General features: G+C 39.5%; 1 protein-coding gene across 1 annotated transcript in view; it reads left to right on the plus strand.

Annotated features, from left to right (window-relative positions):
* Positions 1-27,254, plus strand: part of MDN1 (midasin AAA ATPase 1) — a 131,670-nt gene that overhangs the window by 34,944 nt on the left and 69,472 nt on the right. The window contains exons 32-50 of the mRNA XM_060753035.2: positions 638-773; positions 2,687-2,816; positions 10,184-10,417; positions 10,638-10,835; positions 11,749-11,957; positions 12,416-12,538; positions 14,141-14,338; positions 14,831-14,938; positions 16,100-16,288; positions 18,032-18,121; positions 18,232-18,492; positions 19,389-19,659; positions 19,803-19,959; positions 20,563-20,679; positions 21,602-21,810; positions 22,853-22,998; positions 24,668-24,870; positions 25,705-25,925; positions 27,083-27,196. Of these exons, the coding sequence (XP_060609018.2) occupies positions 638-773; positions 2,687-2,816; positions 10,184-10,417; positions 10,638-10,835; positions 11,749-11,957; positions 12,416-12,538; positions 14,141-14,338; positions 14,831-14,938; positions 16,100-16,288; positions 18,032-18,121; positions 18,232-18,492; positions 19,389-19,659; positions 19,803-19,959; positions 20,563-20,679; positions 21,602-21,810; positions 22,853-22,998; positions 24,668-24,870; positions 25,705-25,925; positions 27,083-27,196 (3,314 nt within the window). The remainder of the gene's footprint in view (positions 1-637; positions 774-2,686; positions 2,817-10,183; positions 10,418-10,637; positions 10,836-11,748; positions 11,958-12,415; positions 12,539-14,140; positions 14,339-14,830; positions 14,939-16,099; positions 16,289-18,031; positions 18,122-18,231; positions 18,493-19,388; positions 19,660-19,802; positions 19,960-20,562; positions 20,680-21,601; positions 21,811-22,852; positions 22,999-24,667; positions 24,871-25,704; positions 25,926-27,082; positions 27,197-27,254) is intronic.

A 27,254-nucleotide genomic window follows, 5' to 3' on the forward strand; every position in this document is an offset into this window, starting at 1 on the left:
TATAGGTCTAGAAAATTTGGTGAAAAAAAACAGTCTCCCTAAAAAACAGGGTTGACTTATCCAGGGATCAATGGGAATATTGTATCTTAACTCCTATCAAAAAATCAACTATTCCCTTCTCTGAACAGTGGTGAAAAGCAACAGCTTAGTCCATTCTGGGAGAACCTAAAAGAAACAGAGACCCACTATACTTTCCATGCTGTAGCACAATATCTGGCCTTTATAATTCCTGGGAAAGGAACTGGTGTGGAGGCCAGGGTGGGTGGAGATGGCTGCCACTCTCAGGGAGCATTGGTGTTTCCCCCTCTGATTATCCATGGGTCATATCAAAATCCATATTTTTGGCTCCATATCCTGCCCTTGGCTTACATATGATGTTGACTTATATACGTTACTTATTTATTATTATTTATTTGCTTCATTTATACCCCACTTTTCTCACCCCCTCAGGGAGACTCACGGCAGCTTGAGCTTACAACTCCGGCTAGAGTCAATGCCAGATCCTGATTGTTAGGAATACATAATTCTTGAGTTAACTGATCTGTTTGTCATTGGGGTTGTCTTAACAAATTTCTACTGATTGTATTTATGTCTGGATGCACACTGAAAGGATATGTTGGGTTTTATTTTCTCCTAGTGTTCTTGAAACAGAAAAGACACTGGTGCTAGCAGAAAAAGGAAGTGAGGAGAATGAAGTTGAATTGCTAACTGCAGGAAAAAGGTTCCGTATTCTAGCTACAATGAATCCTGGTGGTGACTTTGGAAAGAAAGAGGTAATGCCATTCTGTTTGGTTTTGGTTGCTGTAACTGAATACTGTAATGTATGTGACCTTGTAGGTTGGAGTGAGAATCATATGTGCCATATATGTTATTGAACTGTAAGTCCCAGTAGGAGTACTGGAGCTGATGGAATTTGGAGGCCAGTAACATCTAGAGCAGTGGTTCTCAATCTGGGGTCCCCAGATGTTTTTGGCCTTCAACTCCCAGAAATCTTAACAGCTGGTAAACTGGCTGGGATTTCTGGAAGTTGTAGGCCAAAAACATCTGGGGACCCCAGGTTGAGAACCACCGATCTAGAGAGTCTCATGAGTTGTGTATTACTACAAGAGTGAGCCACATCTAAGGATCAGGGGCCCATTTTGGTTCTTAACATGACAGATTACATTGCGAACAGCTGTTTAAGTGTAATTTTGCACCCTCCTGATCTATCCGTACTTTGAGAAGCCAGACTTGGCCACAGCGGTCCAAGGTCTGGTTACATCCCATATAGACTACTGCAACGCACTCTACGTGAGGTTGCCTTTGAAGACGGCCCGGAAGCTTCAAATATTCCAGCGTGCGGCAGCCAGGTTGCTAACAGGAGCTGGGCTCAGGGAGCATACAACTCCCCTGTTGAATCAGCTCCACTGGCTGCCAGTCTGCTACCAGGCTCAATTCAAAGTGCTGGCTTTAGCCTATAAAGCCCTAAACGGTTCTGGTCCAGTCTATCTGAATGCATCTCTCCCTACAAACCCCCCAGGAACCTAAGATCGTCTGGGGAGGCCCTGCTCTCGATCCCGCCTGCTTTGCAGGCACGTCTGGCGGGGACGAGAGACAGGGCCTTCTCTGTGGTGGCCCCCCGGCTGTGGAACTCCCTCCCCAGGGATATTAGATCAGCCCCCTCCCTCCTGACTTTCCGAAAAAGAGTAAAAACTTGGCTCTTTGAGCAAGCATTCTGGAGTAAACAGACAAACTAGAGTTGGATATTGACCCAGGAACGGCCAAGACAATGTAACAGATAAAGATTTGAACAGAGGACATAGTTTCTTTTTAAATTGTTATTATGCACTGTCGTTTATGTTTAATTGCACTTCATGCTTTTGCTTTATTAATGTATGTATTTTGTTTCGGCATCGAATTGTGCCGACTGTGTAAACTACCCTGAGTCACCTTCGGGCTAAATGGGCGGGATAGAAATAATGTAAATAAATAAATAAAGCCCTAAACTATTCTGGCCCAGCTTATCTTTCTGAACATATCTCCCCCATGAACCAGCTCAGACATCACAATCTTCTGGGGAGATCCTGCTCTCGGTCCCAACCCCCCCCCCCCCCGGTAGGTGCAGCTGGTGGGGACAAGGGACAGGGCCTTCTCAGTGGTGACCCCTCGGCTGTGGAACTCCCTCCCTAGCAATATCAGATCAGCTTCCTCCCTCCTAGTTTTTAGAAAGAAAGTTAAAACTTGGCTGTGGAACCAAGCGTTTGGGGAATAGTATAATCACAGTTCAATTTGCAACCACAGAATTCAGTAATTGACAAAAAAGATTAGTTCATTTGATTTTTCTATAGGTTTGGGGCTGTAATCTGCTATGTTTGGAGACCAAAAATGCCTTTAAATCTACTTTAAACAGCTATGTTGCGTTCTGAGGATAAATTAAACTATTTTTATGCCGGGGTCCTGGAAACTATACTGAGGATTTTGTTGAGCTGACACATTAGCCATGGTGATCTACTTTAAGTCTGAGATGTTATTTTTCCGTCTTGTAGAAGCTGATGTGTTGCCATTCACTTAGCATAGTGTCTTGACACATTGTCATTTCCCTCTCCTTTTAAAATCCATTCAGTTTCATGAACAAGAAGGATTTTTAAATGTACTTCTGAGTGTTATCTGTAATGATGTGACAATTGTTCTATTTCCTTTCCCACAGCTGTCACCTGCCCTACGTAATAGGTTCACAGAAATATGGTGTCCGCAGAGTAACAGCCGTGAGGATTTAATGCAGATTGTAAGGCATAATCTTCATCCTGGGCTTTCCCTGACCAGGACAAATGACAAAGGTAAATCTCCTGGAAATGTGTTTAATAAGTGTGAAATTACTACCTTCTTTTTTATAGTTAGAGTTCCAATATTAATCAAAACTATGAAGAGCATGCCAGGGATCTCATTTGCTCTTTTTTATTGCTGGGGACCATTTATTTATCATTCCTCATGAAGGGCAATAGTGTGCTAAGGCTACACCAGTATCCATAGCTAGGGAAGCAATGACAAGCAATACACAAAATTCTAGATGTCACCTTATAGTTGAAGTTTTTTATTCATAATGTCAAGGGACACATCTGCACTTTAGAATTAATGCAGTTTGATACCATTTTAACTTCTGTGATTCAGTACTGTGGAAACCTAGGTGTTGTAGTTTGCTGAAGTCCCAGCATTCTTTGACAGAGAAGGATAAAGACCTTGTAAATTTATATCTCCGACGATTCCCTCTTTGAGGTAGTCTCTCAGATTCTATGGCTGCATCTACACTACTATATAATCTAGTTTCAGAATGCAGATTAACTGCTTTGAACTGGATTATGAGTCTACACCGTCATAATCCAGTTCAAAGCAGTAAAACTGCATTCTGAAACTGGACTATATGGAAATGTCTCTGGAAAGAATGTAGCAGCCAGTAGCTCTTACAAAACTGTTAAAAAACACTTTCCAAGTCAGTGAAGTAGTTTCTCTCTGAAGCTTTTTACAGTATCTGTTTTGGAACAGACAGCAGTCAATCAAACAGGCAGCTTCCCTTTCTGTCTCTCCTGAATCCCAGTAGGGCTTCCTTCTCAAAAAGCTTCTCTTCTAAGAAATCAGTTTCAGTCCTAGTCAAAAAACTGAAAAGTGAGTAGCAGCTGTTAACAGTAGTTTTATACTCTAATAATAGCTGTGCTATTTTTTATTTCCTCTAAGCAGTAAGGTATTCTTGTTGGGTAAGTCTTGCTAGAGAAGGCACAAGTGCATCTTGTACTTGTTGCACAGCCACAATTAGCAAATGTAGAAATGTCATCCAGGTTTAATGTGATGTGCCATTTAAAGTTTGGTAGCAAGATCTGGTAGCAAGGCCAACAAATTCCTATGTTCAGTCTGTGCATTTTAGATGCTCCAGATTGCAATTGTGAAGTTGAACTATTTTGTATATAAATACAGTATAAGAGGATATTTTATATCCTAATTTCACAGAATTTTTTAAAAATATGTTTATTGTAGTTTTGTTTACAAACGTTTAAAAACACTAGAATTCTTAGAAAGAGGAAAGGGAAGATAGTGGATAGGTGTGGGGGTAGGCTTGGGGGTAGGGGATGGACGCATTCGAGCGTCAAGAATAGGGGCAATGAAGAAGCAGGGGGATGGCGAGGGGAAAAAAGGGGGGGAGGATGAGAAGCAAGTGGGGGGGAGTAGTGGGAGAGAAAAAAGGCGGAAAAGGGACAGATATATGACAGTTAAAAGAATAGTTTAGAAACTGTTTCTTTTTGTTGACTTCCGCCTTTATCTTCCCTGGGTAGTGTTGGTCATCACTCTGGTGCCGCGTTTTTGTTTAATATTAGTCACTTCTTTTTTGGACTTCCAAGTCTCTGATTTCTTGTTTTCATTTCTGTCACTTGTACTCACTGGGGGTAGCAAGTCTTTGTGGGTTTCGTTGTGATTCCATGTAATTTTTGAAGAGGGTCCAGTCTGTTGGGTTTATTGGCTTGCCCTCTGGGTCTTTAAGATAGTATGTTAATAAATCCATGTCCATTATTTCAGAAACCTTAGCTTCCCATTCTTCTTTGGTTGGCAGTTCCTTTAGTTTCCACTTCTTGGTGTATGTTGTCCTTGCTGCTGTTGTCAGGAAGGTGAATAGTTCGTCTTTATTTCTTTCGAGCAGTATGTCTTCGTCCGTAATGCTGAGAAGGAAGTATTCTGGTTTTAATTGTATTGTTGTTTGCAGGATCTTCTGAGAGGCCTCCTGTATTGTTTTCCAGTATTTCCAGTATTTTCTAGCTTTAGTACATGACCACCACATGTGGTAATATGTTCCCATTTGGGTTTGGCACTTCCAGCATTTGTTTTGGGTGTTTTTATACATTAGTCCAAGTTTCTGTGGGGTCATGTGCCATCGGAAGAACATTTTGTACCAATTCTCTTTCAGGTCAGATGAGTACGTGTATTTTAGTTTCAGTTTCCATGTTTGTTCCCATTCTCTTATGTTTATTGGTCTTCCAATGTTTCTGGCCCACTTGATCATACATTCCTTTATTAATTCGGTCTCAGGTGACCATTCTAGTAGTTTTGAGTAGATCTTGGTTATGATTTTCTTTCCGTTCTTTATCAGGGGTTCCCAGAAGTCTTCCTTATCTGTAAATCCTATCTTTGAGTCTTTGTTAAAGTGTTCTTTGATTTGTAAGAATTGGAACCAGGTAATGTTTTTGTGTTGAATTGTTATCTCCTCTCGTGGTTTTAGATGTATTTTCCCTTCTTTCTTCATTAGTAGGTCGCTGTATTTTGGCCATTCCGACCAGCCTAGTAGTCTCCTTTGGCTCGCTTCTAGGGGTGAGATCCAAGTCGGTGTTTTTGTGTAAAAGTGGTTCTTGTATTTCTCCCAAATCCTGATCAGTGCCGCTCTTACGAAATGATTTTTAAAGTTCTTCTCTACTTTTGTCTTCTCATACCAGAGATAGCCGTGCCATCCGACTCGTAGGTCGAACCCTTACGCTTCGAAGTATAATTTAAGATCTGGCAGGCCGAGACCTCCTCTTTTTTGCTGTCTATCAGGTGTTTGATTTTTATTCTGGGCCTTTTCCTTTCCCATACAAATCGTAGAATGTCCTTGTTCCATTTTTCAAATGTTTTGTTGTTTCTGATGATTGGTATAGTTTGGAACAGGTATAGGAATCTTGGCAGTATATTCATTTTGATTGTTGCAATCCTGCCCAGTAATGATAGTTTTAAACTTTTCCAGGAGGATAGATCTTTTTTGATGTCCGACCACAGTGATTCGTAGTTGTTCTTCATTAATTGAGAGTTTTTGGCTGTAATTTGGATTCCTAGGTATTTGATTTTGGATGAAGTTTTCATGTCTGTTATTTTCTCTAGTTTTTCTTGGTTTGATTTGGAGATGTTTTTCGTTAAGATCGTTGTTTTTTTCTTGTTTATTTTGAGGCCGGCCAGATTGCCAAACTCTTCAATTTTATTCAGCCATTTCTTGATGTTGTCTCTCGGTTCTTCTACGAAGCAAATTAGATCATCCGCGAAGGCTTTTATTTTGTATGTTTGTTTTCCTACCTTTGGTCCTAACAGTTCCTGGTCTGTCCTTATATTTCTCATTAGTATCTCGATGGCAAGGATGAAGATTAAGGGCGAGAGGGGGCATCCTTGTCTTGTGCCTTTTAATATTTGAAAGCTCTCCGTCAGTTGGCCATTTATCCATAATTTCGCGTTTTGTGTTTCGTAAATTGCCTTAATTGCATTGTTGAAATGAAAACCAATGACGACTTCCTCTATTAGGAGTTTAAAAAATCCCAATTAAGGTTGTCGAACGCCTTCTCCACGTCTAATGCAAAGAAGGCTATTTCTTTTTGATGGTTGGTCTCGTAAAATTCTATTAGATCTCTGACCGTTCTCACGTTGTCCTTAATGTGTCTCTCCGGTAGAAATCCGCTTTGGTCTTCTCCGATCCATTCTTTCAGCCATACTTTGAGCCGTTCCGCTAGAATATTCGCAAAAATCTTATAGTCGATGTTGAGTAGCGATATTGGTCTGTAATTCCGGACGTCAGTCTCATCTGTATTTTCTTTGTATATCAGTGTGATAACGGCTTCTTTCCAGGTATCCGGGATGTTGTCTCCGGTTAGTACACGGTTCATCAGTATCTTGAGGAATGGTGTTATCTCCTCCTTCATTACTTTGTAAAATCCTGCTGTCAGGCCATCTGGCCCTGGTGCCTTGCTCCCATCGAGGTTCTTTATCGCTTTCTTTATCTCATCCTCGGTTATCTCTTTATTTAATATTTCTCTGTGGTATTCTGATATTTTGTCCAGTTTTTGTTTTCCCAGGAAGTTCGTGATGTCTTCTTTTTTGATTTGGTCTTTGCCGTACAATTTTGTGTAGAATTTAAAGAATTCGTCTTTGATGTCCTCTTCCGACACTAGTGTGTTGTTTTCTACTTTGATTCTGGTTATAAAGTTCACTTGTTTTTTTTCCCTTATCTTCCTAGCAAGCCAACGACCCGGTTTGTTCGCATTTTGGAAGTTTTTTTGTTTGATAAATTTTAATTCTTTGGCCATTTGTTCTATCTCTAAATGATGTTTTTGCTTTTTCAGTGTATCCAGGTTTTGGGCTGCCAGTCTATCGTTTGGTTTTTGTTTAAGTTTTTTTCCTCCCTGTTTATTTTTGTTTGTATTTCTTGCTGTTTTTGTCGGTGTTGTTTGTTTTTGGCTGCCGTTTGCTGGATAAAGTGGCCTCGCATAACTGCTTTGCAGGCGTCTCAAATTGTCTCTGGTTTTACATCCAGTGTGATGTTTTTCTCGAAGTATTCTTTTATCAGTCCTTTGTTTTTTTAATGTCTGTCTCTTTTTTAAGTAAGTTGTCATTTAGCCTCCATCTTCTTGTATTATTTCTGTGGTTAATTTTCATTTCTATTGGGCAATGATCTGAGTGGTTTCTGGCCAGAATTTTTATTTGGTTTATTTTGGAGGTTAGAGATTTTGAGGTCCAGGCCATATCGATCCTGGACCAGCTTAAATGTCTATTGGAGAAAAATGTATAATCCTTTTTTGTTGGGTTGTTTGTTCGCCAGGTATCTTGTAGGTCGAATTCATCTTTCAGTTTTAGCAGAGATTTTGGGAGTGTGCTGATTTCTTCTTTTTTCCTGTTTTTCTTTTTGGAGTTTTTGTCTGCATCTATATCTAGATCACCGTTGAAATTCCCAAAAATGATCAGGTTATCAAAGTTTTGTTTTTCTATGAGTTGCTTTAATGTCTCTGTGAATTTGGTCTTTGGACCGTTTGGGGCATATATGTTACAAACTAAGGTTGTTGACCCTCCTATTCTTAGCTTTACCCCCACTATTCTGCCATCCTGATCTTTAAAGGTGAGTTCGGCTGGTATATTCTCTTTTACATATGTAACCACCCCTCTCTTTTTTTCAGTTACCAGAGAGTAAAATTCTTTACATAAGTTTTTATTTGTCAAATGTGATGCGTGTTTCTGTCTTATATGGGTTTCCTGTAACATCACTAGATCATATTTAGCTCTTTTAAGGTAATTAAAGACCTTTTTCCTTTTAGACAATAAGTTGAGTCCGTTAATATTATTTGAGAAGCACTTTATTTCTATTTGTATATCATTCATCGTCATTTTTATTATTAAAAGGTATCTCATCCGGGGTAATTTTGCCTTCTTCGGTATTGTTTGGCTGCTGGGAGTCTCTGCTGGTTGTTGCTTTGGTATAATCTGGTGAGGAGTGGTGGCGTTTCTTCGTTGTTCTTGTCTCATTTGGTTCGTTGGTGGTATTTTGTTCGTTGCCTTTCTTCAATTTCTTATAAAAATCCCGTGCCTTTTCTTCGGAAGTAAGCCAATATTTTGTTCTTTGTAGGTAACAATTAGACCTTCGGATTTTTCCCATCTAAACCTGATTTGGAGTTTTTTTTAGTTCGTCCGTCAGGAAAAAATATTTTCTTCTTTTACTAAGAGTAGACATGGGGTGCTCTTTTAGAATGATCACTCTGTTTCCATTGGAGAAGGTTGGTGTCTCGCTGTTCTTCTTGAGAACTTCATCACGTGTTCTTTTCCTATCAAATTGCACTATTACATCTCTAGGGACTTTATTTCTTTTGGCAAAGGTAGTGGAGATCCTGAAGGTCCTGTCTATTTAATTTCACAGAATTTAAGGTACAAAAATTCATTGATTTTTAATTTGCTGAATCTTGTCAGAAGAAGGCTAGTGAGTAAAAGGAAGACTACCAATCTGTGCATGTGAAGGGACACTAATGAATACAAATATGGATTAAGTGGTGAAGTATTGAGGCAGCGGAAATTTATTATGTGCACTACAGACATTTCAGTGTCTAATCACTAGAGGCCCTCTATGAATGTTTTGTTGGTAGGAAGGGCACACAAGTCGCTTCTGGTGTGAGAGAATTGACCATCTGCAGAGACCTTGCCCAGGGAATACCCAGATGTGTTCCCATCCTGTGGGATACTTTTCTCATGTCCCTGCATGAGAAGCTGGAGCTGACAGATGGGTGCTCACCCCATCTTGCGGATTTGAATCGCTGACATTCAGGTCAGCAGTTCAGCCGGCACACGGGATTTAACGCATTGCTGTTTAACCATACAGCCAAGCGCTTTGGGTTCATCTACATTGTAGATGAACCCATTTTGATACCACTCTACTGTGGTTCAGTGATGTATAATCATGGAAGTAGTAGTTTTACATGTTTTTGCCTTCTCTGCCAAATTGTGTTGGTGCTTCATCAAACTACATTCCCCAGGGTTGCCTAACTTTGAGCCATTGTGCTTGAAGTAGTATCAAACTGCATTAATTCTGGAGTGTAGATGCAGCCTTGGATTTTTGGAGAGGGAGGGACTAGATCTATATAAACTGGAATTTTTGTGTAGTATTATTTTCTCTCTTCAATATATGGACTGTGTAAGGCATCGTTGATTGTAGCATAGATGCCAGGCCTAGACTCTTGGAATCTTAGATGGCTGAAGGATGCCTCTTAGGCTGTTTCTTCCCAGATCAAATGGAATGGTTGATTTGCTTGTAGGTAAGCCTTTATGGTTGCCTAAATTCTAGAGTTGGAAAATCTATACACAGTGCCGTATTCTAAAAACTTGTTTAATTCACGTTCTTGTGCCTTCTGATATTTTAAAAGTAGAGTCCTTCCTGTTTTTTGGGCAGCACTTGAATATTTAAAGGTGTTTGTGACTTTTTATTACATTCCTCTAATAAAGCTCCAATATATAGACAAGTCTTGAAAAGTCTCTATTTATGGACAGGGTCTTTTAAAAAGCACTTACAAACTGACAGAAAGGAGAAGAGTTTTGGCGGCCATGGTCCTTTTAAAGTAAGACAAGAAATCATTCCCAAAGATGGTTATTTTAACCAGCTCTAGCAACGGGTTAAAGGGCTGTGTGACAGCACTCTAAGCTACACAGTTAATATTCTAGTTGTAAGGCTGAATTCTTTTAAATTGAATGTTTATAGCTGTTTTTATTTGCTGTTTTTATTGTAATGGTCTATTTTAATGTATTTGTTAGGCATCTAATGCTTGCTTGTTGTAAAGCCACCCTGAGTCCTCCTCTGGGGGTGAGAAGGATGGAGTACAAATGCGCGAAATAAATAAACTGACTGCTCTTTCTCTCTCTTTTTCCTCTCCATTCATTCCACCTCCCCTTTTAGGAGCAGATATAGCAAAACTCATGATGGATTTCATAGAGTGGCTGATGAATCAGGAATTTGGACGCCATGGTATTCTCAGTATCCGGGACATTTTGTCCTGGGTGAACTTCATGAATGCTGTGGCAGAAGACGGGCTGCCCGATACTTCTGAGGAGCGCCAGCTTCTTGACATCTCGCCAGTGACGGCTTTTGTCCATGCTGCATGTCTAGTATACATTGATGGAATAGGCTCAGGTAAATCTTCAGACTTTCCCAGCAAGGTGTCACTTGATAGTAAGAATAAGAGTAGTACATTTGAAGCCTGAAAGAAAAGCAAATAACTAGTTTTGTCATGTTTAGTGAAGTGAGTGGATTATGACTAAGTCTTATAAGACCAGTACCATCTTATCAATTACCTACACTCCTGCCATTTAAAGTTCACTATTTTCACTATATATTTTTTGTTGCAACCTAGGCACGATGTCCTGTTCCACTGGCTCAGCTGCTTCGGCTCGTGAAAAATGCCTGGAATATTTGTGTGGAAAACTCTCCAAAATTGTGCACCTCACTGAAGAGCAGAGGAATGAACTGAGAATTTATGATCTGGAGAGAGAGAGGGAAATGGTTTGGCTGGAGGACCATGTAGGGATCCATCCATTTTATATACCTAAAGGCAAGAATTGTTTTTCTCTTCTACGGTTTGAGCAAAGATTATTTAAGCGCAGAATGTAAGAGAGATGAAATGATATTAGTCAGTTGTATGAAATGATAACACTATGTAACATGGTTTGTGTTCCTGGGCTGTAAATATAATTTCTTAATTTGTTCTAACATAAAAAACATGGCAAAAGTGTATTAAATTGCAGAAATGTGTTTTTTTTGCGGGACATCCAGCAGCACATTGTGCTATAGATTTTCAATGAATATCTGATATAGTCTCAACTAATTCAACATAGTTTGTGGCAGCCACAAAAATGAAGTGTCTGGAGTATAACAACTACTTTCAAAGTAAGTACCACACCATTAAACAGGAAATAACACTTTCAAACTAGGAACAGATTTTTTTTTCCAAATTTTATTACTTAGTGTAATATATAGTCCTGCTACTCTTTCCCTGCAAAGATACTGACAACAAATTAATGAATTACACATTAAATTTTGCTATCCCCATGTAAAAACAACTTTTCCTGCAAATAGAAAGTCAACATGTCAAGGAGAAACCATTGAGCCTAACTGGGTCTCCGATATGCAGTCCAAAATACTTGCATTACATATCTTTTTGATGTTTAGGCATAAGATAAGGATTTCAGAAGGTCTGGAATAACCTCAAAATATCTTTATGGGGAGAGACTGATCACTGAGTCCTGAAAATACTCATTGATCATGGTATACTTAATGATAGTTGAAGTCATAATCCAAATGAAGGTGTTTATGGAATGAGGCATTCAAGATAGAAAAAGGAGCTCCCCACAGTGCACCATTATGTTACAAGTCCCATGCGTCTTTCTCTTTTTGGAGTAAAAGAATTGTAGCTGTGGTCTTAGTCTGGAAACTAATTCCATTTAATGTCTTTCTCTGTGTTGCAGGCCCACTTTACCAGAAGAACTGTGTCTCCGACTATGCTCTAAATGCAGGAACAACAGCCATGAATGCACAGCGGTTGCTGAGGGCCTTGCAGCTTAATAAGCCCATTCTCCTGGAAGGCTCTCCTGGTGTTGGGAAGACAAGTTTGGTTGCTGCCTTGGCAAAAGCGTCAGGAAATTGCCTTGTTCGAATCAATCTCTCTGAACAAACGGTAGGTCAGCTCCTGTAATCCTATTAGCATTTCTGTCTTTTTGAGGAATGAAAGGCATTCCTTGTGAGATTAGGAAAGGGGGAAATATCAAAAATTGTTCAGTTAATCAGATGTTTATTGTTGACAAATAGAAAGCACATGTTCACTTTTCTCTTCTTGTGTGGCGGGATGTCTGAACTCACATTGCTTCTCCTCTTAAGATATAGGAGAATATCTATTAGAATTTAACAGGCTATGGGAAAGCAGACAGTTTGAAATATAAAGAGGAGAATATTGGTTGTACTGTAGTTTTGTTATTACTTTCACTTTGGGGTCTGGAATCCACTAATTCACTAAAGCAGAAACTACTTTTAGCTCCTGTTGCTCTAAAATAAATTGGATGTGTAGATTATTTTCCCTCTGAAGTGTTTCTGTCTTGCATGAATTGAAAACATTGGCTTGTTCTTTCTTCTCACAAGGATGTCACAGATTTATTTGGCACAGACCTGCCTGTCGAAGGAGGCAAAGGGGGGGAATTCGCCTGGCGTGATGGGCCTTTGCTTGCAGCATTGAAAGCTGGACACTGGATTGTGTTTGATGAAGTGAGTTTAGCTTTTTATGATGCAACATCTGAAGACTTCGTTTCTCATTCAGCATAAAAAAATGTCCAGAAGCAGCTTATTGATCTCAGTTGTTCTATTGGCGAGGCTGTTCTCATTTGCACTTGTCCTTTCTATTGGAAAAAAATATTGCTGTTTAAAGCAATGGAAATGAGTAGAGAATTAGTAAACATAAATAATGATTGAACTCTAAACTGGGATTTTCAAAAGTTTACATTCAGGGGGTCTGTTTTGAGAGGTGGAGCCTTTCAGTCACAAAATGGTAACATGCAGAGGTAGATTTTGGTATTGCCAACTGACTACAAAATCCCACTTTAGAAATTGCTCAACTCTATTCCATAGTGGTTTTGCTTGCAGCAGAATAGTCCATGGCAACCCTTTCTTCAGATGAAGTGTAGGCATTTTTTCTGAGGCCAGATTCATCCAGAATTCTGAAATTCTGGTTTAGAATCTATGGATGGGACTTACGGATCTTCCCGAGAACCCAGATAACAACAACAACACTTTATTTATATTCTGCCCATTGCCTGTAACACAATGAGATGCCTATCTCTTTAAACATAACTGGCATTCAATCTTTTATTTTAAAAGTCGCTTTGAGTCTCCTTATAGAGAGAAAAACAGGTTATAAATAAATATAATAACAACAACAACAACCACCACCACAATACTTTATTTATACTCTGCCCTTCTCCCTGAGGGGACTCAGAGTGGGTTTTAGTATATAAAAAGACACAGGCAAACATTCAATACCTTGTTACAATGACACACACTGACACAGACAAAGGCATAGGCTTCTCCTTTCATTTCCGGCTCTGGAGGTGGTGCTCATCTCCGGCTCTTGGGGAGGTGCTCTTTCTCCATTTCGAAGTCGAGGAACCTGCATCCATTGACACCTCCTGGTTGTGTGGCCAGCATGATTACTTAGAGCACCCTTTTCCCTTTTCTGAAGTGGTACCTATTGATCTACTCACATTTGCATGCTTTCAAATTGCTAGGTTGGCAGGAGCTAGGGCTAACAGCAGGAGCTCACCCCATCTTGCAGATTCGAACTGCCAACCAGGTTAGCAGTTCAGCAGCACAAGAGTTCAAACCATTGCACCACCACAATAAATAAATAGATTTATTTTATTGATAACTGGATTATTTAGGGCAAAAGAAGAAATATGTAGGCAAGCCACTGCAACAGGAATAACATAAGTGATAGAAATGGTTTAGTTGTGTTATTTTAAAGTTATTTTTCTTTCTCTGAGAACAGGCTTCAGACTTCTCTAAATTTCTGTTTATAAAGAAGAGTGAAAATTGGCTAATTTTTTATTTGCTGTTGTTCTAAATAAATAATTTCTAAATATTCTGTCTTTACTTTTCATGGCATAGCTGCTTGTGTTGGCTAAACTCGCCCTTGTCACTGTGAGGTGAACCAGGAAACTTAAGTGATTTTATCAGTTTTTTGTATTTATTTATTTCGTATCAAAAGCATTGCATAAATTAGTATAAAACCGATAAAAATAGAAGGTGTGTATAATGCTGTGGTATGAGACAGCCAAGTAACTAAATCCTTTTCTGGTGGTTTTTCTCAACTAGTTGAACTTGGCTTCTCAGTCAGTTCTAGAAGGCCTGAATGCTTGTCTTGACCATCGGGCAGAGATTTATATCCCTGAGTTGGGAATGACTTTTCATGTGCAGCACAAGATGACCAAGATCTTTGGATGCCAGAATCCCTACAGACAAGGAGGCGGCAGGAAGGGGCTGCCCAAGTCCTTTTTGAACAGATTCACACAGGCAAGTCCAGGAATTGTACATAATAATACCATTTGCATTGGTACTTTTGACTTTCCTTTCTAATTATGTTTCTGTAAACCACAAGTAGCGCTAGTTTGGGGCATTAGATTGCAAACATAAGGACTTTCATATTTCAACATTAGGGCCCTTAATCAGGGGGTACAATTATACTCCCTGTGACAAGTGTATTGACAGCCAGTGTGTATTGTAGTAATTAGTGCATTGGACAATGACTCGGGAATTGTGGCTGTTTCTTACCATATAACCATTTATGTTTTTCGCTTTACAATGTAAATATATAACTTCTGATAATATTTAAATGTATTTTTGGCAAAATCACTTCTGTCTGAGATGTAAGAAGTGTTACATTTCACTCTGCAGAAGCAACAATTTCTTGGGAATGATTTTTGCTGCTGTATATTTTGTGTCAGCACTGTTATAAACAGCTGTGTACTTTCTCAATTTTACTAATTAATGTTACTAATGGCATAGGTTTATGTGGACCCACTGTCAGCAGCTGATATGGAGTACATTGGGATTACGTTGTTTCCTGCCATTGGTAAAGAAAATATTGCAAAAATGGTTGAGTTCAACAACAAGGTAGATATGGTGCTTCACTTAATTCATCTGCATAGTCTTTTGTGTAGAACAGTGGAACCTGATGGTTTAGCTACCTGCATGTGCTACAGAGTCTCTGTGTGGACATCAGCTATGATAACTGCAAGTAGAGAGTTATCTAGTGCCAGACTATCGTTTCAGGCAGAGAGAAACTGCAGCCAGTTGTGAATTTGTGTCTGTAGGGAATATATAGTATAGGGAATATAACATTTGATTGGTGCATATAGATGACCTGCCCCACTATCTTGTCTCTCTTTAAGGCAGTGGTTGTCAACCTTCCTAATGCCATGACCCCTTAATACAGTTCCTCATGTTGTGTTGACCCCCCCCCCCAACCATAACATTATTTTCTTTACTACTTCATAACTAATTTTGCTACTGTTATGAATCGTAATGTAAATATCTGATATGCAGGATGTATTTTCATTCACTGGATCAGATTTAGTACAAATACTCGAAACGCCCAAATTTGAATACTGGTGGGGTTGGGAGGGATTGATTTTGTCATTTGGGAGTTGTAGTTGCTGGGATTTATAGTTCACCTACAATCAAAGAGCTTTATGAACTCCACCAGCGATGGAATTGAACCAAACTTGGCACACAGAACTCCCATGACAAACAGACAATGCTGTGTTTTCTAAAGGTCTTTGGCGACCCCTCTGACACCCCGTCATGACCTCCCCAGGGATCTCAACCCCTAGGTTGAGAAATGTTGCTTTAAGGTGTACTTGACTGATTGCTAGCTTAAATGCATGCTTTAAAATGTAATGACAGATCAGAACAGTTTGGGCACAGTATGTGTCGTCATATATTTTGTAAAAACAAAAACAGGACCTGTTCTATATATTTCAAAAAAACTCTACATAGAAATTTTTCCATGTTTAGAATGTTTGGTTGAAATGTTTAGTTATGTGTTTAATTTGTGGACAAAATAGTACATTGGGATTTTTCATGTAGAATGGCCTTTTACTGCTTTATTTTAGGAATAGACAGCTTGTCCTCCAAATGTGTTGGGGAATGGTACTATGAGCACCAACAGCATGGTTTCATACTTACCTGAATTGCAGTCTAACAAATCTGGAAAGCACCTGTTACTTTTTGTTAGTCTGTTTACATAATTTTTGAACTGTTAACTTTATTCAGATTGATCAAGAGGTCATGACTGAGAAGAAATGGGGTCACAAAGGTGCACCTTGGGAGTTTAACCTGCGCGATCTTTTTCGATGGTGCCAGCTGATGCTTGTTGACCAATCGCCTGGCAGCTATGACCCAGGCCAACATATGTTTTTGATATATGGGGAGAGAATGCGAATGAAAGCAGACAAAGAAAAGGTAAAGAGTATGAAGAAAGTGCTTGGCCTTGTAAAAATTCTTTCTTTTGCAGTTCTGAAGATATTCAGTGAGCTAGGGAGAAAATAATAATAGTTGCCCCCAAATGTCCTTGTGGTTAGAGAACCGATTTGGCAATCTAAATATATTTCACTTCTTGATAGAAAGAAAGGTCTTCCCTGGACCCTAAAAACCCAGTCAGACCCAAAAACATGGTGAAATTGCCTGTATGCCCATAGCAAAAAGTTATGGACCATTAAAAAAAACACATTATTGTCCAAAAATTAGACACTGGGGGTCACAGAAACAGTCCTAGTGTCTCATGTGACACAAAAGGGTTCTTTCTTTACCTCCAGTTTAAGGTATAAGTTCTTAGTCCAAAATTTTATACATCTGAACTACGTTCTAGTTTGTTTTCTACATTATTGCACATGCCAAATTACTTCTATACCTGAGATGGTTCATAGACCAAGGTAGGGTGGTAAGGAGTAATCTCATTTTCCCAAGAATCTTGGATAAGACTTTTCTTATCCATTTCATTTCATTTCAGTGAGTGTGGCATATGTGGGATCCCATTCAAAAGTGTTTGAAACCCATCATGTGTTCAGGGTGTGATTTGCTGTGAGTTTCTGGGCTGTATGGCCATGTTCCAGAAGAATTCTCTCCTGACGTTTCACCCACATCTATGGCGGGCATCCTTAGGGGTTGTGAGTTCTGTTGGAAACTAGGAAAATTGGGTTTATCTATCTGTGGAATGTCCAGGGTGGGAGAAAGAACTCTTGCCTGCTTGAGACAAGTGTGAGTGTTGCAATTGGCTACCTTGATCAGCATTGAATGGCTTTGTAGCTTCAAGGCCTAGCTGGTTGCTGCCTGGGGAAAACCTTTGTTGGGAGGTGTCCGCTGGCTCTGATTGATTTTTGTCTGGAATCCCCTGTTTTTGAGTGTTGTTCTTTATTTTTGATTCCAGAATGTTTTCATATAGATAGCCAGATTTTGTTCATTTTCATGGTTTCCTCCTTTCTGTTGAAATTGTCTACATGCTTGTGGATTTCAATGGCTTCTCTGTGTAGTCTGACATGGTAGTTATTAGAGTGGTCCAGCATTTCTGTGTTCCCAAATATGCTGTGTCCAGGTTGGTTCCTCAGGTGCTCTGCTATGGCTGACTTCTCAGACTGAATTAGTCTGCAGTGCCTTTCGTGTTCCTTGATTTGTGTTTGGGTGCTCTATTTATCCATCTAGAAAGCCTGCAAGTTCATTTGTGTGACTAGGATTGCCAGAGCTTGAACAGACAACATAATGGATTACATGATTCCCTTCCTCGCTCCCTTAATCTTGCAACTGTGTCCTGCTCCAGTAATTCTCAGTCTGCATAGCTCACCAGAGTATAAAAATCCATTTTTTATTTTTAAAGAGCTCATTTCTTTAGAATTATGATTATTATGCAAGAACTCTGTGAAAAATACAGGTAAATGATACTTAAATAACATGCCTTATATTGGGGAAAGTTACTGGCTTCACATGAATTTCATGTACTGAATGCAGAAGGGTTCGTGATGGATAAGTTTGTTTCTGAAGTAAACATCGAACAATGTCAGAAACATTTGTCCATATAACCTATTTAGAGACAGTAGGTTTTGTGTAAAATAGTTTCAGAATATTACATGATGAAGACTGTAGTAAAAGTGGTACACGAGCTTTTTGATGTGAGCATAATCTGCCTGTCTTTTGGGGGTGGGCCTGTTTTAGGTAGTGGCTCTGTTCAAGGACATTTTTGGCCAGGATGCTATTCCATACGTGGGAACCAGGCAGTTCCACATCACTCCCTACAATGTTCAGGTGAGAAACCTAACAAAATTATTGTTTCCGTGTATTCCTTTTGAATTTCTACCCAATAACCCTATGCACCTGCTAATGTAGTGGCATTTTTATTTCTGATTCTATTGAAGGTTGGCTTCTCAGTACTCTCCCGTGCCAACTATGTCCCTCCTCCTGGCAGAAAGCTCTCTCTTCTGCACCATTCCCTCCAGCCCTTAGAGGCCCTCATGAAGTGTGTGCATATGAGCTGGATGGTCATATTGGTGGGCCCTGCAGCTGCCGGCAAGACCAGCCTTGTTCAACTACTGGCATACCTCACTGGTCATCAGTTAAAGGTTATGGCAGTGAACAGTTCCATGGATACAACAGAGCTGTTGGGTGGATTTGAACAAGTAAGAATATTTGTACTTATTAGAACAGGCCAATGCAAACAGGAAGTCCAGTTATGTGTAGTTTGTTTTTTTGTATAATCTGCATTTTTGAAATACCAACTTCTTCAGAACATATGTTTATAGAATGTCTGGTCTCTAGGGTGCACTGTTATATGCTTCTGTTATTGTTGTACTCTATAGTTGCCATATTGCCAGAATATTGTATTGTACCAAATTTTAGGGCCCCCTGGTGGCACAGTGGGATAAACCACTGAGCTGGTGAACTTGCTGACCAAAAGGTTGGCGGTTCGAATCTGGGGAGTGGGGTGAACTCCCACTGTTAGACCCAGATTCTGCCAACCTAGCAGTTTGAAAACATACAGTAGATCAATGGGCACTGCTTTGATGGGAAGGTAACAGGCGCTCCATGCAGTCATGCCGACCACATGACCTTGAAGGTATCTACAGACAGCGCCAGCTCTTTGGCTTAGAAATGGAGATAAGCACCACCCCCTAGAGTTGGACACAAGTAGACTTAATGTCAGGGGAAACCTTTACCTTTTACTTTACCAAATTTTAGCTTTTGAAAAAGCAGATACATATTATCAAATTGTGTCTATTTAAAATTAGTGGCAGCAAATTAGAAACTCATATTCTTCTGCGGCATGCTAGAGATAATGTTGTAGAGAAAATGGGGATGCATACTGCTTAAAAGGGCATCTAGCTTAAGTTGTGATCCCTAATATTATTGTTTAACCTCGCCTGTGATGTTTAATGAAGTCAATCTGTTTCTTTAATCAAGTTTAGTTATGCTCAGATAATGGAGTCTTATCTGTTCTAATTAATCTCCTAGTTGACTGTCATTCATTTTCAATGCCTGAGTGTCATTAAGATTGATGTAATGAAATGTACTCTAGGTTGACATCATTAGGCCTTGGAAGAGCTTACTGGAGAAGGTGGAGAATGCTGTGAGCACCCTTCTGAGAGACAGTCTTCTGCTCACTACTATCTGTCCGGATGATGCTGAGGTTGTGCTGCGTGCCTGGAGTACCTTTGTTATTAATTTCAAACCCAAGTCTCTGGGGGAAAGAGATCGAACTATAACTCTGGAACTAGTAAGCAAACTGGAAGGGGTGCTTGTACTGCTCCAGCGGCTGAATTTAAAGATCAGCTCCTACTCAAAGCCAGGTATGGGTGGAAACTACAGAGAACAATTGTGTTTTATTCATTTCTTGAATCAGTAAGAATATAAATGAACATTAATTGCAAATGTATGATTTTTCATGCGTATGAAATAATACTGGCATTACCAAGAAGTGTTTTCTTTTCAGAATTTTCAAGACTGGTGGAAGAGTTTCGAAACTTTAAACTGCAAGTTCAGTTTCAGGATAGCAGCAGTCATGGCACCTTTGAATGGGTCGATGGGATGTTGGTTCAGGCTTTACAGTCCGGAGACTGGCTTCTGATGGACAATGTTAATTTCTGCAGGTACAAGTAGAGTTATATTTTTAGCTTTTTTTAAAAAAAATCATAGATATTTCTTTAAAGGAACCCAGAAGTCATCAATTCAGATATGAGAATTACAAATCCAGTTCTGGATCAGATAGAAATAGGATAATATGTTGTTGTTCACATTATTACTCCATAATATGGAAATATACATCTATTTTCCAATAAGAATTTCCTTCACTGAATAAATTGGATTTTTTTGAGAAACTGCAAGTCACTTCTGGTGTGAGAGAACTGACCATCTGCAGAGACGTTGCCCAGGGGACACCTGTGGGAGGCTTCTCTCATGTCCCTACATGAGATGCTGGAGATGACAGACAGGAGCTCACTATGTCTCCAAGATTCGAATCACTGACTTTCAGGTCAGCAGTTCAGCCAGCACAATGGTTTAACCCATTGTGCCACCATGACTCCTACCTGTGAACAGATCACAAAGTATTGCTGTTACAGAATAATAGGAATAGAAAAATAATTTTAAATTTCAGCCTTTTAAAAAAAAAAGAATATTTGACACTCTTAACTATGTTTCATGTCCATTTCATTTGAGTCAACTTTATAACAGTTTACCCTTCTTAAATGTAGCCCTTCAGTCCTGGACCGTTTGAATGCTCTGCTTGAACCTGGAGGAGTCCTTACCATGAGTGAAAGAGGGGTGATAGATGGCGAAACCCCCACAATTACGCCCCATCCTAATTTCAGGTGCTTGCTGAATTTCTGTACGCTCTTTTTTAGTGACTGTTCATATTTGTGGATTATGTTTTGTGAATTATATTGTAGATGAAGCGTTTAAAGTATTGTTTTTACAATACTTGGAAAATAAGTGTTGTGTTGGACTGTTCTCATTTGTTCTGTCTCATTACGCCTTCCCAGCAAAACACTAAATTAGTACTGTTAATCTTTTCAACTAAGCAGTGCAACTACATTCATGCTAGTCTTTGTCCCCAGCAAAAGGCATAGCTATAGGAAAATGCAGTAGTGAAAGAATCCCATGAAATTGGAATAATCTGTTATAGAGTCCAGAACTGTAGTCAATGTGACTCCTTTGGCAACACCAATTGGATGCAGCCTGCAAAGTGATGATGATGATGATAATAATAATTCTAGATTGCCCTCTTTCCCTGGATGGGATCAGGGTAGTTTACACATAAAAAGGTAAACATTCAATGCCTTGAAATGGGTATAAACACATCAAAATAATCCAGGATAATGAATAGTAACAATAGAAAACTTACAACGAAAGAATTAAGCATCAAAATAAAAATAAATCAGAAATACAGTATAAGGCCTTGAGGCTTTTTGCTAGCCTCTGGTCTGGATTACGATCAGAGTTAAAACATCAGCATTATTTCAATTTTACCTCAAACAAGCCAATTTTGAAGTGTTCGTGTTACCAATTCTTATCTCTAGTCATTAAGTACCTGTAAGACTGTGGTGTTTACTTTTCTCCCTAACTCATTTCAGTTTGCTGTTTCCAAGGCATAGCAGAAGACAAAAGAGTTATCAGATACTCAGAACATACCTTGTTAAACTAAGTAAAATCTGGTTTTGTGAAATTCAGTAAACCAGTCTTTAAAAAAATATGCTGAAATCTAATCTTGTGATGTGTTTTGAAATTTAATAGGCTTTTCCTGTCCATGGATCCTTCCCATGGGGAAATATCCCGAGCCATGCGGAATCGTGGAATTGAGATCTACATTCCTGGTGACAATAATGAGAATTCCTTGGATCCTCATGACATGAAGCTGATACTGCATGGACTGGGATTGTTAGGAAACAGTGTCTGTGAGGCACTAATGGCTCTGCATACAGAGGCTAAGGAAAGCATAGCAGGTAAGACAAAGTCATAGTAGTGAGGCAAGTGTTTCATAACATGTCTCTTTAATTATTGTGTTTGGGGGAGACAGAAAGGGTAAACCTGAAGTCTCAAAACATAAACTTACTACTTTGGTTTATAATGTGGTATCTGCTAGAGGCAGGTTGCTTGAAAGCAAAATAAGCTTACCTTTAACTTTCCTGGTTCTTAGATTGATAGGTTAATGTCTATAGATGCTCTGGGGATCTCAAAAGGAAATGATACTGGTGAAATGTTAATGATGAGAAAACAAAGTATGCCACTCATGTCTGTATCATGTTTGTGAGTTTCCAGAAATATTTTGTCTGGAAAGAGAATTGAAAACTAGATGTACCAACCTAACTTTTTTTGGTGGGGGGTGGGGTGGGCTGGGATCCTACCAGCTCCTTTTTCCCTCAGGAAAAATGTGTTAAAGGGCTACCACTATTTCAGAAACAAACATCAAGCTCAACATCGTTTAAAAGCATATCTTACTTGATGTAGAAATAGTGTCATGTAATTTGTTTTTTTAATTAATTTAAAAAAATACAGTATTTAAAAGATACAAAACATGCCCAATAACAAAAATCATCCTTGTTTATTCATTAACAGCTTGCTTAAATAAAAAATGTTTTCAGGGTATTGTGTGGTTTCCAGGCTGTATGGCCGTGTTCTAGCAGCATTTTCTCCTAAAGCCTTAGAGAGTACACAAGTGTCTTCACTTGCTGGCAGAAAGGGAAACAGAGATGGGGCCAAACTCACCTCCTGCGGGGAAAGGAGTCCCAGAGGGATGGAAGTAGCCACTGAGAAGGGTCTCTTTCATGTCCTTGCCAAGTGAGACTGTGATGATGGGGGGATTGAGAGACAGTTTTCTTCTGTAGATGTCAAGGTTCTAGCAGATTGGTATAGGGACATATGTCTGCCTAAACCATATAGTGCTTTAAAGGACATGACTAGCACCTAAAACCCTTTTGAGTAAACTGAAACATTCATAGGGACTCTGCAGATGTAACTATTGGATGGAAATGTCTGTCTTTTCAGGTTCCACATTCACCCTGTCATCTTTGATTCGTGCTGCAACACTGATAGTGCAGCAGTTACACCGGGGACTTGGCTTGTCGAAGAGCTTCTATAAAGCGTGTTTGGAGGTCTACGTCTGTACACAGCATTCGCAAAACAATCAAAAGGTGAGCTTGTTCTTTAGATACATCTGTTCTGATTTGTTGGCAGGTTCACACATGTATCTCCCTCACTTGTTAACTGTAGCACCAAGTGAGGTTGTCGAGACATGATCCACAAACATCATTTGTAATATCCAATGGCTGTTGAGTGAGATCTGTCAAAAGATGCATGCTTGTTTTTGTCTTAAATCACTTCTTAAACGGTAGGTTCTGACTCAAGTGGGGTCTCCTTTGCTCAGTTTTTGGGTCCCAAAATTTGGCAACATCAGAAGGTTTCCAAGTGTGTGACCTAGTGGCTGCTTTAGATGTTTACATGAATGTGTTGTGCAGTGGACTCTACAGAAGATGCTTTACCTCTATTCCACAAAAAGGAATGACAGTTTGGAAAGCCTTGTAAATGCTGATTTATTATTAGTAAACATTTGATCTTATACCTATTTTATGTACCCATATATATGGAGTCATGTAGAAATTTCTTGGACCAAAAGGGGTTACAAGTGGAAATTTTTAAGAGACCCTGTCTTAAATAACTATGGAACATGTATAGTATGGCCTTCATATCCACAGGAACAGTACAAGCTGCATCACCTACCCTCTTCCAACAAAATATGTCCTCTCTAGGAGTTTTGTAGATCCTCCAGGTGACTCTATAGTATACTTCTGTAGTAAATTACTGGAGAAATGCATTAGAGCAGGGGTCCCCAAACTAAGGCCCGGGGGCCGGATACGGTCCTCCAAGGTCATGTACCCGGCCCTTGCTCAGGATCAACCTAAGTCTGAAACGACTTTTTTTTTGTCGTGTCAGGAGTGACTTGAGAAACTGCAAGTCGCTTCTGGTGTGAGAGAATTGGCTGTCTGCAATGACGTTGCCCAGGGGATGCCCGGATGATTTGATTTTTTTTTTTATCATCCTTGTGGGAGGCTTCCCTCCTCCAGCATGAGGAGCTGGAGTTGATAGAAGGAGCTCATCTGCCTCTCCCCAGATTCGAACCTGCGACCTGTCGGTCTTCAGTCCTGCCAGGACAGGGGTTTAACCCACTGCGCCACTGGGGGCTTCTGAAACGACTTGAAAGTACACAACAACAACAATCCTATCTCTTCAGCCAAAAGCAGGCCCACACTTCCCATTGAAATACTAATAAGTTTATATTTGTTAAAATTGTTCTTCATTTTAATTATTGTATAGTTTTAAGTGTTTTTTTTTTTTTGCATTACAAATAAGATATTTGCAGTGTGCATAGGAATTCATTCATGTTTTTTTCCTTCAAATTATAATCCGGCTCTCCAACAGTTTGAGGGACTGTGAGCTGGCCCTCTGTTTAAAAAGTTTGAGGAGCCCTGCATTAGAGGATCTAGCAGAATCTTACAGATGATACCTCCAGGGCAACTTGATGGTAACTCCTGGTGGAAGTAGTTCATTTCCGTAAAGCTCACTATTATCCATCGTTTCCTATTCCCATGCTGAGTTCAGAAATATATCCCGCATGGATGTGGAAATCGTACTGTATAAGCAGAGGTTCATTTTGTGCTGCATAAATAATCACAAATGTTCCCCAAACATTTCAGTAGAGGAGGAAATTTTGGAAGTCAAGAGTTTTCATTATTTCTTCCCCCCCCCCCCCCCCCCAAGTGAGGGCACTTTAATGGCAGCCTTTTGTGTCTCCTTATATATTAGCTTGTGCTGGACTTGATAATGAAACATGTTTCGGCTTTGGACTCTGAAGAAACAAAGGGTACTTCCCTCATTGCTTTGGGATTGTGGCCAGATTCAGCATCCAGTGTTTTGTTTGCAGCTGAAGATTCTCTCCTTTCTACTGTTCATAATGATGGGCAGGTCCTGGCCTATTGCCTGAACAGGCTGAATATTAAAAACAGCAGGTAGGCAAAGTGATACTGTTATTAAAGCTAAAAAAATATGAGCTTTAAGCTGTTCCAGCTCAATTACTCCATAATAGTAATTATTCCTATTGTGGAATAGCTCTGTATTTTAAAGTGTTTTTTTCCTTGATGTCAGGTCTTAAAAATATAGGGCATTTTTAAAAATCATATTCACCTTAAGAGCAGTTATATGAAGGTTTTGGAATAAGATCAGTGGCCAAAGAGTTATTTCAGGGATCATATAACTATTTTTGGCCCTTTGTGTTTATAATATATAATCCCCCCCTCCCTTTAATCAAGTCTAAGCACTATTTCTAAATATTTCCAACTGAGTTCATATCCTGTCTCATGGCTGATCTCCAATGGTGCTTTAAATTATTTTGAGCTCATGATTTATAATAACCATGGATTAGTAGTGCTTAATAACGTGTACTTGATAAATCATTATTAAGCAAGTTTTCATTCCACTCAAGTCCTTGCTGTCATTCTACGCAGCTGTACATAACCTGTAGTGACAAGGCTTAATATGGTAGGCCAGGTGTTTTCAAACTGTGGATCCCCAGGTGTTTTGGCCTGCAACTCCCAGCCAGTTTACCGGCTGTTAGGATTTCTGGGAGTTGAAGGCCAAAACATCTGGGGACTCAGAGGTTAAGAACCACTGTGGTAGGCGAATGCAGTTTAACCTAGAGTTAAGGCAGCTAACTATCACTAGTTATGTTTACCGGACTGTAGTTTCACAGGCATTTTTGTAATGGTAAAGAGGCATTCTTGGGTTTTTTCCCCTTTCTCTGTGTGTTCGAATAACCTTTGTTCATAACTTACATTTTTTTTCAGGACACTTCCTCTTACTATATGTGACTTTGAGAAAATTTTGCAGTCCTCTAAGCCAGATTGTCTAAAATTCGACGCAGTTGAGATCAGTGCTTCTTGGGCAGATGACATTGAGGTCCTTTCTGCAGCCGTTAAACAGTTCATCGGGAAAGCAACTAACCAAGACTGGACGCTGAGAGTTGGGTGGCTTAATCAGCTAAAAAAGAGCCTACCTCAAGTGCCTGGTGAGCAAAACAAAAATTCTTTCCTTTGGCTTCAGCAAGACTGACCTTTATGTTTGTAGTAGAGAGAGAGAAACATAATGATGGAAAGCATGAAGAACATATGTGGTATTTATTTTGGTTTGGATTAAGATGTTTCTGTATCAGCTCCATATCTCAGCCATCAGGCATTTGGGGAATAATGAAGGTTTAGGTTTCTGGGGTCATGGTGGTGCAGCGGGTTAAACCACTAAGCTGCAGAACTTGTTGACCAGAAAATTGGCAGTTCGAATCCGGGGAGCGGGGTGAGCTCCCACTGTTAGCCCCAGCTTCTGCCAACCTAGCAGTTTGAAAACATGCAAACGTGAGTAGATCAATGGTTACTGCTTCAGCGGGAAGGTAATGGTACTCCATGCAGTTGTGCTGACCACATGACCTTGGAGGCGTCTACAGATAACGCCAGCTCTTAGGCTTAGAAATGGAGATAAGCACCACTTCTCCAGAGTCAGACTCAACTAGACTTTATGTCAGGGGAAAATTTTACCTTTACCTAGACTTCTGGGGATGTTGTTCTATTTTTGTTCTATTTTAATTGTATTTTAACTTTTGTATCCCTGACACAGATATTTAAGTGTTCTTTAAAAATGTATTTATATGTATCTATATTTGCCTTGCTTTTAAATTCTATTGTATCGTGTCATGTCATTGTTAGTGGCATTGAGTCCCTATGGGGAGAAAGGCAAGATATAGAAATAAAGTACTGTAAATCAATAAAATAAGGGCTCCTGATGCAATGAAAAAATGACAGCGTTTCGCATATTCACTTGAAACATATAGTCCAGAACATCTGGAGCGCTCTCCGAATTTTGGTATTGGAATTTTGGTATTTGGTACCTGGGAATACTGTGTATACTTGTTTGTAAGTCAACCTCATATACAAGTCGAGGGCAGATTTGGGGGTCAAAATTATGGATGTTGATATGACCCATGCTGCTAAAAAAATTATTGCACCCATTCTAAATAATAATAATAATAACAATAATAATAATTTTTTATTGCCCAGCTTTCCTTTTGACTTGACGCGGGATACAACATATAGTCATAGAGGGTCTTTGTACCCAAATTGGATGCTTTGTGGGTTGAAATCCATCTGCTACTTACAGTCCTACTTTGTTCTACAGATTCAGTGTATATCTTACTGGAAGCTGGCGCCGCATCACTGAATAATTTCTACTTCAGCCCCCTCTCAAGTGGAATCAGTAATGTAATGAAAATGCTGCAACCAAATATTACAGGTAAAATGCCCTCCCTCTGCTTTGTGTTTGTGTATGCATGCTCACATAGACACATACA

Source organism: Anolis sagrei, chromosome 1 (assembly GCF_037176765.1).
Source record: "Anolis sagrei isolate rAnoSag1 chromosome 1, rAnoSag1.mat, whole genome shotgun sequence".
Lineage (NCBI taxonomy): Eukaryota > Metazoa > Chordata > Lepidosauria > Squamata > Dactyloidae > Anolis > Anolis sagrei.